Raw genomic sequence first — 16,152 nt, 5'->3', positions numbered from 1 at the left:
TTAATGCAAAGAACTATATAATATTTCTGCACATTCTTGATCCTTTATTATACATTCTTTAGGAATATAATTGCATGGTTTAAAGGTCCATTTTTAAAAATCTTCAATATGTATTGGTACATTGCTTCCCAAACTGGTTAGTTTTTACTAACTGCCAGTGGTGAGAGTGGCCGTTTTCTGTTTCATAATGTTGGCCAATATCACCACTAGAAACAAAACTCAAATAAAAACCAACAAAAACATATACTTATTTTGGTAGAATTTGTATTTGTTGTTTGCTAGTCATCTAATCATCTTTTTTCCATGAGTTTCTTATCTATTCATGCTGCTTTTGTGAATTGCATGTTTATCATTTTGCCTATTTTTTATGGAATGGTATTTATCTTATTGATTTGTTAGTTTGTCGTAATGGCATTGTCTGTTAAGATATGAATAATTTTATGTCAGTTGTAGTTTGCTCTTTGATTTATGATGTTCTTTACATATCATAATTTTTATTTTTATCTAGCTGGGTCATGAGGTTTTTGCTTTTGGTGTCCCAATCACTAAATCCTATTCTATTGCAAGTCAGTGAAAATATTTACTAATGTCAGTGTTTCTTAATCTGTTATTCATGTATCTTCTGAGCTGCTTTTTAGAGAAAGATGATTCTTGGTTCTTCTACCCCAGGTTAATTAATTAGAATTTTCAGAGTGAGGTCCAGGAGTCAGTAGTTTTAAGAAGTTTCTCTGATAAGGTTGCTAAAGTTTGTGTGTCTACTGGATCCTTGGTTTTATTTTATATTTTTATCCTTTTGAGTTTTTTTTTTTTTTTTTTTTTTTTTGTAAAAGACATGTTATAGAAATCTTTGTTTTGTTTCAAATTTATCTCCAATTATTTCAAAATGTTATATTGAATAATTTACCCTTTTCCTATGTACTTGAAATGTTACCTTCCGCATACACTTAATTCTTATAAACTAGTTTTAAAAATTTTTTTTTGACTTATTCCATTCTTATTGATTTGTTTATTGCAGCATCAGTACTACATGGCTTTAATGTAGTATCTTAATATTATAATGTAGTGATTTGTTTAAACATATTTTTGTGATATTTAAAAAATCTGCATTACAGCGTGAAATAACTAAGAAGTTGGGCAATCCTAAACAGCCTACAAATCCTTTCCTGGAAATGATCAAGTTTCTCTTGGAGAGGATAGCACCTGTGCACATAGATACTGAATCTATCAGGTATTTGTATATAAAAATATTAAGTTACTTTTCATTACTATTCACCCATGCATTTAGGAGGTCAGTGACTATTGGGTACTGCTATGTGCAAGGCACCAAACTAGCTACTCATTTATGTATACTTATGTAAATTTGCTCCTGTGTATATACACATACACATTTCTGAATTTATATATACACATATGTGCACTCATCTGTGTATATATTTATTTAGTTTTTCTTCTTTTGAATTTTAATTTTATGCATTGGTTCAACTTATATGAGAAATTGTCAATCCAAGTCTAGTATTATGTGTTAATAATATACCAGGAGTGCCTCTTTTGTTAACTTGCATAGATAAGTTAGATAGCATAAATTTTAGTTACAACCTCAGGAAAGAAAAACTAGATGAATTTGTTTTGAAGGAACATTTGATGTATTTTCACAAATATATGAGAGCTGAAAGTGTTTCTTTAAACAACTCTCATTTAAAGTTTCAACTTTGATCCAGGTGGAGTGGTGCACGTCTGTAATCCCAGCAGCTCTGGAGGCTCAGATAGGAGGGTTGCAAGTTCAGATATAGCCTCAGCAACTTAGTAAGGCCCTAAGCAATTTAGCAAGACCCTGCCTCAAAAAAAAAAAAGAAAGGCACTGGGGATGTTGCTCAGCAGTTAAGTGCCTCTAGGTTTAATTCATGGTTGGTGCCTCCCTCCCCCCAAAGAAAAGTGTTTCAGGTTTGATACCATCTGTGACATTTTCCATAATTATTTCTTTTTACATTTGCATTCCCTTTTGTGAAATATTGGCAGAACTTCCTCCCATCTCCTGGACTTTTCCTTCAAATATTTAAAAATATTTTATGGAAAACTCTGGGAAAAAGTGCTTTTAAAAATATAGCATACTGACTTATTATTCATCTCTGGTGCCCTTTGGGAGTATATATTAAAGTTAAAATAATACTAATGACTTGTCATCTTGTATTCTATGAATCCTTTTGGATATCCCTAAGAGGTAATACTTTACCTAAAAGAGAAGAATGGGTAATATTTTGTTTCTTCAGAGATGAGAGAAAGAGTATTGTAGGCACTGAGATTAACATATCAAGCTAATTGGGTAAGAAAGAAAAGGGATATTTAGAAAATGATGTCATATATTTGAATTATAATACGGAGAGTTGATCCTTGAAAAGTAGATTTGGATCAGATTGTGGAAGGCCATTAAGGTTTACCGTTAGAGTTGTACTTCATTATTTGATTTTTGAGAACCACAGTTCATTGTATGATCGGAGGAGGGGAGTAGAAGAGAGACTGTTACAACAATATTGTGGTTGTCTCCTATGATAGTGGGATAAAAAGAAAAGAACTTTATTTGCAGGAGGTTTTAAAATAGCAACCTAGATATTATCATCTTATCTCATATAGGAAATAAAGACAAGCAGACAGAAATATAAGAGTTTAAGTCCAGATAATAAAGAGTAAATAAATCTTTGCCTTTACCAATCAGATCCTACTGATCTAGAAGATATGTTAGAACATAAACATTAACAGTAATTAGTACTGATACTGTGACTGGGAGGACTCTAAAAATGTTTTCAAGTTATAATTTATTTAATTTTATGAATAGGAATCATTCATAAAGTTAAATAAATGATATTTAACTTTAAAAGATAATAAAAAATAATATTATAGGAACTATTATTATTACCATTTTATAGAGAAGGAGCAGTGAGTTAGAAAGGCATATTAAATTAAGAAAGTTGCTACAGAGCCCACCACACTGTACAGTAGCCTCGTGAAAGAATCTGCTTTCAGTTCTATCTAGTAGTCAGCTAGCACTCATTTCATCCAACTCTGACAGTGTTGACTAATCTTTTTAGTTTCTGCATTTTTAAAGTTGAATATTTTTTAATAAGACTGAAATTCTTTTTTCTAAATATTTCTTGGCTAATTGCATCTCTTTGAGGAAAGCCTGTTATTTTTCCTATGAGGGCCTCAGAGAATTTTTTTTTTTTCTAATTGACTACAAGAATATTTTTAAAAGGCTAAACTCAGTTTGCCTTTTAAACATGTGTTTGACATTAATAAATATTAAGTTATATATTAAATTATTTGCTTTCTTTTGGCCTTTGATATCATATTAGCTAGTTCTTTTTACATTAAAATCTGTAATTAGTCTTGAAATTATTTTAGTACAAGGTAGACATAGAGATCCAACCTTTTTTTAAAGGTACATGAGAGCTTGCTACTAAAAATATGGAAAAAAATTAGATTGAAAATTTTTATTTGGAGTAAAGATAATGAAAATAGAGTAATTAGGGAAAATGATGAAAAAGAAAACACCCTCAGGAACATACTCTTAAAAGATAAATTTAAGAGATCCCTATAAGGGTGATAGATACACTTGACTCCTAACTGGATATTAAATTTGAGTATATGGTATTTTTGAAGAAACATTTATCTGGTAAATATGGAGCACTGAATAATTAAATCTTATTTTATATGTTTTTTGTGTTATTCGATCTGGCATTTTGTTACTTGATTTTGTTGAAAGAACAAATATCCATCAGTTGTGATTGATTATTTTAGGTAATTGTCAATTCCATTACGTGTTTATTTTGAAGTAACATAGGCCTGTTTTTAGAAGAAAACTTGAAAGCATTAAGTTTCTCTTTTGATCTACAGCAGCTCTTTTTTTTTTTTTTTTATGTTGTGAGGTTTTATTGTATCTGTTACATAGATATTTTTATACCTTTAGTAGGAGGCCTGTGCTTTCTGGCTCTTAACAGCTATGCTTAACACACTGTATCTAAGTGTTTGATGTTGCCTTTTATTTTATTTTAGTATATTTGGATTAATAATTTTAGATGATTATTAAAGGAGCAAATCAAATAATATTAGCAATTGGACCTCATTTGAATGGATATGGAAAATAACTTTTTTTTTTTTCTTCTTTGCAGCAGTGGGGGTGTACTAGGATTAAACTGAAGGGTGTTTTACCATTGAATGTTCTACATCTCCAGCCCTTTTAGTTTTTCATTTTGAGACAGGAAGGGTCTTGCTAAACTTCCGAGGTTGACCTTGAACTTGCAATCCTCCCAAGTAGTTGGGATTACAGGTGTGTACCATCACGCCCAGCAGAGAAGCTCTTTGAAAAGCAGCAGCTCAAATAGTTGATTGTTTTACAACAGTGTTTGAAAAACCACTCTAACAAGTTTGTATGGGGCACATGTATATATAATACTGAGGAAGTTTTCTTAGATATTGCTAGTGAATGACTTGTGTTTTTTTATACTTTAGTGCTCTTATTAAGCAAGTGAACAAATCAATAGATGGAACAGCAGATGATGAAGATGAGGGTGTTCCTACTGATCAAGCTATCAGGGCAGGTTTGGAACTGCTTAAGGTAAATATTTTTTTAAAATCAAGTGCCTAATTAGATAAATGTTAAACACATGTAGCCTATATTACTTGTTATTGAGGTTTGCCTCTAAAGTTTATATTATGTAAGATAAAGTTTTCTCTGTTGTTTTAGATAATTTAGAATTTGCATATTCTAATTTGTAATTGAATGTTTTTAGGTTTAAATTTTATTATTTACATTAGTATTAATACATTAAAATAAGGAGTATAATTTAAGATAACATTAAATATGCAAAGCAGGTGCTAATCGTTTTGTAGAATGAACCAAATTCTTCCTAAAACTCTATTGCATTTCTTATTTTGTTAGATAAAATATACTGCTGACTTTTACTGATTATATCAGTATCAGTTCATGGCTAAAAACATAAAATTGTAAAGAAAACATTCATAAGCCCTTCATACATAAACATTCATGCTTTTTGTTTCCTTTCACTTTTTAAAAAAAATGCAATTTATGTAGTTGAAACTAGATCAAATATTGAATGTTGTATCTTTTCATAAAGTATAAGCATTTTTTGTAGTGTTTTTTTAAGATAATATGTTTATGAATGTCAAAAAGCAGATCTGAATTTTAGCTGTTTACTAGATCTGTGTTTTGGAGCACATTTACTTGTGTATGTTTCCTCTTCTCTAATGATGATAACAATATCTCACAGGCAACTAAATTGTGTGCATGAATTTCTTAGCACAGTTCCTGGCTTGTAGTAAAACTTAATAGCAAACATTAAGTTTTATGATTAGGGGTATCAGTGATAACTATTCCTTGTTGGATATTTAGATTTTTCTAATTTTATTCTTATAAATATTAGTGCTTAAGATGAATTTATTAAGATCTTTTGGAAAATAGGAGGGCATTACTGGTTTGAAAAGAATGATCAATTTTCAAAATGCGTGGAGAAGAATATATATATAGTTTTGTGTGTACATATACATACAATGTGTGTGTGTGTGTGTGCACACGTGTGTGAAATTTTTTACATATCCTTTTACCGAGAAATTGTGTCCATCTGTAATCCCATCAGTAGTCATGAGGATACCATGTTCTTAACCTTCCCAAACATGGAATATTATAAATATTAATTTAAAAAATATTTCCCAATTTCATAAACAAAAGCAAATAATTTGCAATAATTATTTTAAGGTCGATCAACCTTCCGTATATTAATCATTTTTGTTTTCCCTATGGCACAATCATTATTTTTATCTTCATTCATATATCCATTTATATCTCAATATTTTAGGTTTTTTTTTTTTGAACACTGACTTGAATGAGCTTTTATTTTGTTTGCTTTTTTATGGGAAATATTTAATAAAGAAAAAATAATATGTGTTGCAAAATATAGTAATTAATGCCAATGTAAAGTAAGTAGAATGTTACTCAAATTGAGTGTTAAAAATATTTTTCTTGAGTGGTTTTATCTCTCCACTTATCCCCCAGATACTATTGTTCTGAATTTTGAATTCATTATTCTTTTTGTTATTCTTGATAGTTTTATGATAGTTGTCTGTCTACATGTCCCTAAATAACATTGTTTAATTTGGTTGTTTATGAATCTTACAAGTATGGCATTCTATGCAGTACATTTTTCTGCTACTTTTTTCTTCTTATATTCCATTTTTGAGTCTCCATTTTTCTACTCTGAAAAATCCTCTGAAGGATTTTTATTATTTTTGTGTTTTGAAATCTAGCCCATCTGACTTGAAAGTGTTTCTTGGGAGTGTATGTCTAATTTGATTTTATCCCTACAGTTACACAGTTTTCTCAGGATCATTTTCTTTTTTTCCCCCAGTGCCTTCTTTATAATCTAATATAGTTTATGTTAGAATCTATTTTTTGTTTTACTTCTGTTTCATGCTTCTTTCAGTGTAATTACTATGTTGATTTGGTTATTTTTACTTTATAGTGTCTTTTACTATCACCAGAGTTTTTACCCTTTCCCTAAATTACTTTTTTCAAAATGTTCTTAGCTATTCTCTTCTAAGTCCTTTATTTAGAAATAAAGATACTTCACCTGATTCTTTTTTATGTCCCCTTTTTTCCTACCCTCATCACCACACCCAAATAATCCTACATAGTAATCAAAATCAAGTTTTGACTAGAATTATGTTAACATACTATTTAATTTTGGAAGAAATTATTTTTATATGTAATGCAGTCTTCCTGCACAGGAAGATTTCTATTATATATAATAAGTTTATAATTTTATTTATAGTGCTTTTAGTTTCTTGTTAGCATGATTATTTTTTATTGACTTGATTTGTACTATATCTGATATTCAGTATTTTGGATTTGCATTGTAAGGATGAAAAGGTTTTACACATGATATTTGTGACTCATTTTCTAGGTCCTCTCATTTACACATCCTATCTCATTTCATTCTGCTGAAACATTTGAATCACTTCTGGCTTGTCTGAAAATGGATGATGAAAAAGTAGCAGAAGCTGCACTACAAATTTTCAAAAACACAGGAAGCAAAATTGAAGAGGATTTCCCACACATCAGATCGTGAGTTGAATTTATTTTGATAAATGTTTTGGGCATATTGTTGCTTAAGTAATAATTAGAATCTTTTAAAGTTTTTTTGGGAAATCTTGGGGAAAGATTGTCAGGTTACCTTATTGTATGCTGTTCAGTGGAGATTATCCTTTCCTGGGAGAAAGCACTGATTGATATTTTAGAAGATTAATGAAAAAGGAAGGTAAACATGCCACATCTTTATGAAGCATTAGTTCTACTTAAAAGATTTTGATGAACAGAATTTTATGGTAAGTCTGTCCGTGGCATATTATAGCATGGGATAAACAGTTCACTTGATTTAAAGTAGAGGGAGAAATTTCAACAGGACTCTTTACTTTCTTCTGTGATTAAGAAAGTAATCAAAATTTAGATTAAGAAAGGATCAGAATTTTCATAAGCTATGTTTTACTTGACATAGGGATATAGGGAGGCATCAAATACTCATCTTAATAGCAGTATAATATTTTCTGTATTCTAGTATTTCTAAGAAGTAGAATTTGTGATGTTATTCGAGGGCTAATAGTAGTTTTCATTGTTCAAGATTCTGTAATAGCCCAAAAGAGTAAGTGTTCAATTTTTCTGTGTTACTTCTTATTTTTCCATATATGTCTCATGTTTTTGGAGATAAGATTTGACAGGTGGTCCTGATATTGCCACAGTCATCAGTGGTTGGTTTTACCTCTTTCTCATCACTTCTGGCTTAGCCACTGTTCTAGTTAGTTGTGGTTGGGATAGCATGCTTCTTCATACAGAAGAATTGCCTATTGCCTTTTTCCTCATGAAGACTATTGGCGCAGGTAGCTCTTAGAGTGAGGTATAAATTTTATTATTCCTTTCTAGAAACTGCTGATAAATAGGACAAAGGCATTATTTAAATAGTAATTGAAATATACCAAAATTTTCTAATAATAATCTCTGTGGTAAGAAGGAGAAATCTTATCGTTTGGAACTGCCTTATTAATTTCTAAGTGGGTTCAGAGTATAAGTTTTTCTATGGAGTGGCATGGTGGCTCTTGTAGACAGATCAGAGATCAGAGTTTGACCCCCACTACCATCATTGTATGTACTATTTACGGAATACCTACATAATATACTGTCTCATATGAATTTTATAATAATTCAGTGAAGTATGATTATTATCCTAATCTTCCAAGTGAGGAGTCTAATGTTCAGTGAGGCAATTGGTTCTGGGTCGTATAACTAACAAGAGCAGGGGCATGACTACATTTATGTTCGTTGACTCCATGCCTACAAAAACATAACCATTATGGTAGAGTTCCTTTTTAAAAAATATCTTTTTAGATATTGATGGATCTTTATTTTATTAATTTATTTATATTCAGTGCTGAGAATCGAACCCAGTGCCTCCTACATGCTAGGCAAATGCTCTACCACAGATTCACAACTCTGTGGGGGTGGGGTCTGGGGCTTCCTTTCTTATTTAGAACTTTGAACAAGTTTTATTTGACTTATTCATTGAAGGTTTACATTACCTTTATTCTAGATTGTCTTTCCTAGTATCCTTTGTGTTTCAAAGAAACATTGTTTGACCTTGGCACAGCACCACACCCCTGTAATCCCAGTGAATCAGAAAGCTGAGGCAGTAGAACTGCAAGTGTGAGGCCACCTCAGCAACTTGGTGAGGCCCTAAGCAACTTAGGGAGATCCTATCTTAAAAAAAGAACTAGGAATGTAACTCAGTGGTAAAGTGCCTCTAGGATCAATCCCCAGTGCTCACAAAAAAAACCCCAACAAAACAGAAAACATTGATGTATTTTTAAGAGAACTAAAAGAACAAGGTTGAAAGGGTGACATTTTAAAATACTTAAGGGCATTTTAAAATGTGCTGCTTTAATATGGAATTGAAACACTTAAAATAACTTGGTTTATATGCTGAGTATATTTCTCATGAAGAGAATTAACTGATATTGAATACTTGCTGTGTATATACACTATTCTCAGTAATTTATTGCATATGCCTTCCAGGAGATAAAATATGAGCATTTTGTGTTTTAAATTATTAAATTGGTAGTTAATGTTGAGGAAAAATGATGAGTATGTGAATGTTCATTAAATTTTCTTCTCTTGAATTGACCAAAATAATTAAAAAGAACCAGAGGAAAATATAATTAAATAGAATGTACCACAAAGAACTGGCACCAAGTATGCCATTTAGACTAAATTAAATAATACATATCCCTAAGTCTGGTATATAAGGCATTTATAGTAGGTATCTTCTTATTTGCTAATTTAGAGGGGAGACTATAAGGTAGAGATAGGCTTTGAGAAAAATAAGGAAAACCTGCTTTCACCTGTAATATTAATACAGGAGAGGCATTGTAATAATTTTTTCTTAGGCCAGTCTATTGTTCTTAGTTGGAAAAATAATGATCCAAGGTGCAATAAGAAGGGAACTGTTGGGGCTGGGGATGTGGCTCAAGCGGTAGCGCGCTCGCCTGGCGTGCATGCGGCTTGGATTCGATCCTCAGCACCACATACAAACAAAGATGTTGTGTCCGCCGATAACTAAAAAATAAATATTAAATTCTCCCTCTCTCTCCCTCCCTCCCTCCCTCCCTCTCTCTCTCTCTCTCTCTCTCTCTCTCTCTCCCTCCCTCCCTCCCTCCCTCCCTCTCTCTCTCACTCTCTCTTAAAAAAAAGAAAGGAACTATGAAGGAAATATTTAACTATTAACAGGAAAAGAGAAAATTATGTGCTTTAATGGATGGTGAATTATGATGTTCTCTTCTTTTTTTTTAAAGAGAGATTGAGAGAGGAGAGAGAGAGAGAGAGAGAAATTTTTTAATATTTATTTTTTAGTTATCGGCGGACACATCTTTGTTTGTACGTGGTGCTGAGAATCGAACCCGGGCCGCACGCATGCCAGGCGAGCGCGCTACCACTTGAGCCACATCCCCAGCCCCTGATGTTCTCTTCTGACTCAGCTTTTCTCTCAGGAGTTTGAATCACCCCAAAGTAGGAAAATTAAGAGTCCTTTTATAGCCCATATTCCAAATGGAACTGATTGTCATCTTTTTAAGGCAATTTTTTTTTTTTTTTGGTACTGAGATTGAACCCAGGAGCACTTTAACACTGAGCTACACCTGCAGCTATACCTTTTTACTTTTTATTTTGAGACAGTCTCTTACTGAGTTGCTGAGGGTGTTAAGTTGCTGAGTCTGGCCTTGAACTTGCCATCCTCCTTCTGTTTCAGCTGAGTTGCCGGGATTCCTTGTCCTTTTTAATGGATTTTGGGGAGAAATTACACAAGAGACAAGGATTCACTACTTAAGAGTCCTGACTTCCTCTCCTGTGCTACTTAGCTGATTAAGTCACTATAGCTGGAGTAGGAGTATTGGTATTAATTTATTTTTCCTGGTACTGGGAATCAAACCCAGGACCTCACACATGAGAGAAGTACTCTACCACTGACCTATGTCCTTACTCTTTGATGTTAAATTTTAAAAGATGTATTCAGTGTCTAGTCTGCAGAGAGACAATTTCGTTTAAAATGTCATAGCCAGAACCAATTTCCTTACTCTCAAAATAATTAACAGAATACAAATTAGCTAACAAAATCTTTGTAAATATTTTAGCATTCATGAAATTGTTGATAAATAAGTACTATTTAGAAAATTGAGGTTTTCAAGATAAAAAGAAAATTGTAGTTGCTTTAAATTGCAAGAAAGTTAAACAACTAATGTCATCTGGGGAAAAAAGAGGGAGAACAAAAATATGATAATAAAGGGAAAGAAGCAAAGGTTAAGAAGAACTAAAATATGTTTACATTATATAATTTTATAACTAGCATAGAATAGAATAAACAATATAGAAAAAATGGGGCATGAGGAAGTTGTATAGAATGTGGAGAAAATGGTCAGAAAATGAAGGCAGTTAAAGAGAATGAATTGCAGTTAGTGAAAAACCATTATTGGTTTTTCTGGAGAAGAAAGCCGAGTAATGGGAAATGAAAATATTCAAGAAAATAGCAATAACAACAACAATAATAGTAATAATAAACTTTTTAGAATTAATCTGGAGATCAGGTACTTGTATTTTAAGAAAATAACCTGATACAATTTACTGAATTATGGGAGTGGGTTCCCAGAAATGAGACATAAAGAAAAAAAAAAAGATAATGTATAGCAAAAGGAAATGAGACTGAATTCTTTTCAACTAATAATTTAACACCTGAAGAGTTTTGAAGAAAAAAGAATTCCCTTGCCATCCTAAGTTGTGTGTAAGTAAAGGCCAATGAAAAGCATCTTCAAGTATAGAGGGCTCTGAAAATGTATTTTCCTTTTTTATTATGAGATCACTTCTTCTATCCACTTGTATGCCTTTCTCATTGGAATTTGTTTGCGTTTGCCATTAAATTTGCCATTTATTTTCTTCTTATTTCTATATGTCCTACATAAATACTCTTGAATATTTACTTTCAAACATGGCTATGAAAATTCATTTGGAAAACTGCATTATCTTTTTTTTTTATTTTAAAGGATAATGCTAAGAAGTAAAATTGCCTTAAGAGGGGGAAGAAAAAAACCTAATAAAATATAATTATAAAAGAAATTGAGAAAATTTATTCTCTAATAAAAGCACTAAGAAAAGGAAGGGGGGAGGGAGAGAGATTGAGAGATTGATTTCATTTCAAATCTGTGAGAAATCAGGAATTCTGATTCTTTTTAATTGTTCAGAATATGGGATTAAAAAAAGAAAAGCACTCAATTCTTTAAAGCATGGATGCTAAAACTGAATGAAATACATTTTCCGGGGCTGGGGATGTGGCTCAAGCGGTAGCGCGCTCGCCTGGCATGCGTGCGGCCCGGGTTCGATCCTCAGCACCATGTACAACCAAAGATGTTGTGTTCGCCGAAAACTAAAAAATAAAATATTAAAATTCTCTCTCTCTCTCTCCCTCTCTCACTCTCTCTTTAAAAAAAAAAAAAAAAAAAAAAAAAAACATTTTCCTAAAAGAAAGCTAAGACAAATCTTAGTAATGATTTCTGTGTAAGTGAAATTTTAACAAATAGAATTTTACTATCGTAAAATAAGAGTATATTGTGGCCAGATGTAGTTTATTCTAGGAATACAAAGAGAATTGGTATTATTAAGCTTTATATTCATGTTTATAATTTATTATATAAGTAGGAAAAAGGGGATACCATAAATCATTTTGATAGATGCTGAAAGTGCTTCTGATTTAAAAATAAGAATCAGTCTACTACTAACTGAATTTAATTTTATAGGAATAAATATAACATAATGAATATTTCTCAAACCTGTACAGTACAGTACAGTAAAACATTAGAAATATTTCCCATAAAATTAGGAACAAGATAAGAAACAACACCATCCCTGTGATTATTTAACATTGTTTTTGAATATTAGCCAGTGTAATTGCATAATAAGAGGAACAAGTATTGGAAAGTCAAAAACAAAACTAATAATTTTTCTTGGAAAATCCAGGAGAATAAACTGAAAAACTACTAGAAACAGGGTAGCCAAAACAAATACATTAAAATTCAAAACTTTTTTTATATATCACTATATATATCATCATTTTAGAAAACATAGAGTGAAGCATTAGAAAACCTAATAGTATGGCGTACAAAAAATTTGCAAACCTTCAATGGTCGATGAGTAGTATAATATTTAATATTATAAATAACATTGGTCAAGAAAAATTAGGTTGCCCAATAAATAACTAGGAAGCTGTTTTCAAAAGAAAAACGAATCTAGTCTGTTTTCCTTGATTTTTACATATATTCAGGTAAATCCCAGCTAAAGTCTTAATGTATCTAAGATTTTAAATACGCAAAATGAACATGACGACGGCCACGGAGAGCTCAAGTCTCTGACCTCTTCAGCTGTGTGGGCATAGGGAGTCGTAAACTGTCTAAATGCTGTTTGCTCAGGATCACTAGGCAATGCTCAGCTGACGTGGATCTGGGGCGAACAGTCTGGGCCTCTCAGAACACACACCAAGCCCGGATCAGATGCATTCAAGCTCCGGTTCGCCTGCTTCTCGCAGCCATACTGCTGTGACTCAGCACTAATGATCCCACTGAAACAACTGCTCGGCCCTTCTGAACTGCTGAGGTTGCAGAGGTAAAAGCCAACCGAGCCTTCATAGGCAGTGGCCATAGGATTGAAACGCGGCTTGGGAGAGACAGTCAGGACTCACCCGTTGCTTTGGTCACCCGGCAAAGGGAACGAACTGTCACCATTTGCCTGGGATACCACCATGGCAGAGAACTGACATCACCAAAACGTGGTGAGGAGATAACTTCATTGAAACCAGCGGCGACAGCATCAAATAAATTTATAAGAATAAACAGTAACTCAGCAGTCAAACAGAACAAGAAGTAACATGAGCAGCATGAAAAAGCAAGGAAGGAGTACAAACAATGCAGGACAGCCTAAATATTCAGGAGGACCTAGAGTCATCAGAAAAATGGTCATATAAAGAACTCAAGGAATACCTTAGACAGATGGAATGGAACCTTAAAGAGGATATGAGACAGCAAATTCAAACAGTGAAAGAACTCATTGAAAATGAATTATATAAACAGATAAAAGAAGAAGTTAAGCATCTTTATCAGGAGATAGAGATTATTAAAAAAATCAAACAATAATTCTAGAAATGGAGGAAACTATAAACCAAATTAAACACTCAAATGAGAGTATCACTAACAGAGTGGAGCAAGTAGAAGCCAGAACGTCAGATAATGAAGACAAAATATATCATCTTGAAAAGAGTCTAGCCAACTCAGAAAGGCTGGTAAAAAATCACGAGAAAAGCATCCAAGAGATATGGGATAACATAAAAAAAACAAACTTACGAGTCATCGGGATAGAGGAAGGTATAGAGATTCAAACCAAGGGAATGAGTAACCTGCTGAATGAAATAATTACAGAAAACTTTCCAGAAATAAAAAAGGAAACGGATATACAAACTGTAGATGCATACAGGACACCGAGCACACAAAATCACAGTAGACACACAGTAGACCAACACCAAGACACATTGTTATGAAGATATCCAATATACAGAACAAAAAGAAAATATTAAAAGCTACAAGAGAAAGGAGGCAGATTACATTCAGGGGTAAACCAATAAGGTTAAAAAGGGATTTTTCATCACAGACGCTGAAAGCGAGAAGATTCTGGAACAACGTATTTCAAACACTGAAAGACAATGGATGCCAACCAAGAATTCTGTATCCAGCAAAATTAAGCTTCAGGTACGACAACGAAATAAAAGTCTTTTATGATAAACAAAAGCTGAAAAAATTTGCAGCCAGAAAACCAGCATTGCAAAGCGTCTTGAGCAAAACACTACACGAGGAAGAAATGGAAAACAATAACCAAAGCCATCAGTGGGAAGTGCCTCGGTAAAGACAGAGGGTGGGGGTGGGGAAAGCTAATCATGGAGAAACAAACTAAATTAAAAAAAAAAAAGATAAATAATCAAACATGGCTGGAAGTACAAAACATGTATCAATAGTAACTCTAAACGTTAATGACTTAAACTCTCCAATAAAGCGACATAGGCTGGTAACATGGATTAAAAAAGCAAATCCAACATTATGCTGTCTCCAGGAGACACATCTGATTGGAAAAGACATACACACGCTGAAGGTGAAAGGTTGGGGAAAAATATACCACGCACACAGTCCTCATAAGCAAGCAGTGGTAGCCATCCTCATATCGAATAAAATTGACATCAAGACTAAGTTAATCAAAAGGGATAAGGAAGGACATTATATACTGTTAAAAGGAACCATTCACCAACAAGACATAACAATTATCAATATTTATGCACCAAATAATGGTGCTGCGACATTCATAAAACAAATTCTCCTCAAGTTTAAGAATCAGATAGACCACAACACAATAATTATGGGTGACTTTAACACATCTCTCTCACCATTGGACAGATCCTTCAAACAAAAGTTGAATAAAGAAACCTTATAGAACTCAATATCACAATCAATAACCTAGACTTAACTGACATATATAGAATATATCAACCATCATCAAGTGGATATACTTTTTTCTCAGCAGCACATGGATCCTTCTCAAAAATTGATCGTATATTATGCCATAGGGCAAACCTCAGTAAATATAAAGGGGTGGAGATAATACCATGCATTTTATCTGATCATAATGGAATGAACCTGGAAATCAATGATAGAAGAAGGAAGGAAAAATCATACGTCACATGGAAAATGAACAATATGTTACTGAATGATCAATGGGTTACAGAAGACATAAAGGAGGAAATCAAAAAATTCTTAGAGATAAATGAAAATACAGACACAACATATCGGAATCTGTGGGACACAATGAAAGCAGTTTTAAGAGGGAAATTCATCGCCTGGAGGTCATTCCTCAAAAAAAGAAAAACCAACAAATAAATGAGCTCACACTTCATCTCAAAGCCCTAGAAAAGGAAGAGCAAAACAACAGCAAACGTAGCAGAAGGCAAGAAATAATTAAAATCAGAGCGGAAATCAATGAAATTGAAACAAAAGAAACTATTGAAAAAATTAACAAAACTAAAAGTTGGTTCTTCGAAACAATAAATAAGATCGACAGACTCTTAGCCATGCTAACAAAGGGAAGAAGAGAGAGAACTGAAATTACTGACATATGGGATGAAAAAGGCAATATCACAACAGATGCTACAGAAATACAGAAGACAATTAGAAATTATTTTGAAAACCTATATTCCAATAAAATAGGAGATAGTGAAGACATCGATAAATTCCTTAAGTCATATGATCTGCCCAGACTGAGTCAGGAGGATACACACAATTTGAACAGATCAATATCAATGGATGAAATAGAAGAAGCAATCAAAAGACTACCAACCAAGAAAAGCCCAGGAGCGGATGGGTATACAGTGGAGTTTTACAAAACCTTTAAAGAAGAATTAATACCAATACTTTTCAAGTTATTTCAGGAAATAGAAAAAGAGGGAGCTCTTCCAAATTCATTCT

The 16,152-nt window shown here is 32.7% G+C and overlaps 1 protein-coding gene across 6 annotated transcripts in view; it reads left to right on the top strand.

Moving 5' to 3' along the window:
* Pds5b (PDS5 cohesin associated factor B) overlaps positions 1-16,152 on the top strand; it is a 198,757-nt gene that overhangs the window by 118,278 nt on the left and 64,327 nt on the right. For all 6 annotated transcript variants that reach the window (XM_076872121.1, XM_076872119.1, XM_076872122.1 and 3 more), the window contains exons 17-19: positions 1,113-1,228; positions 4,504-4,609; positions 6,972-7,132. In XM_076872121.1, coding sequence (XP_076728236.1) covers positions 1,113-1,228; positions 4,504-4,609; positions 6,972-7,132 — 383 coding nt within the window. The remainder of the gene's footprint in view (positions 1-1,112; positions 1,229-4,503; positions 4,610-6,971; positions 7,133-16,152) is intronic.

This window comes from Callospermophilus lateralis, chromosome 12, assembly GCF_048772815.1.
Source record: "Callospermophilus lateralis isolate mCalLat2 chromosome 12, mCalLat2.hap1, whole genome shotgun sequence".
Taxonomy (NCBI): domain Eukaryota; kingdom Metazoa; phylum Chordata; class Mammalia; order Rodentia; family Sciuridae; genus Callospermophilus; species Callospermophilus lateralis.
Note: the sequence above shows the minus strand (reverse complement) of the source record. Positions and strands in the feature narration are given on the sequence as shown.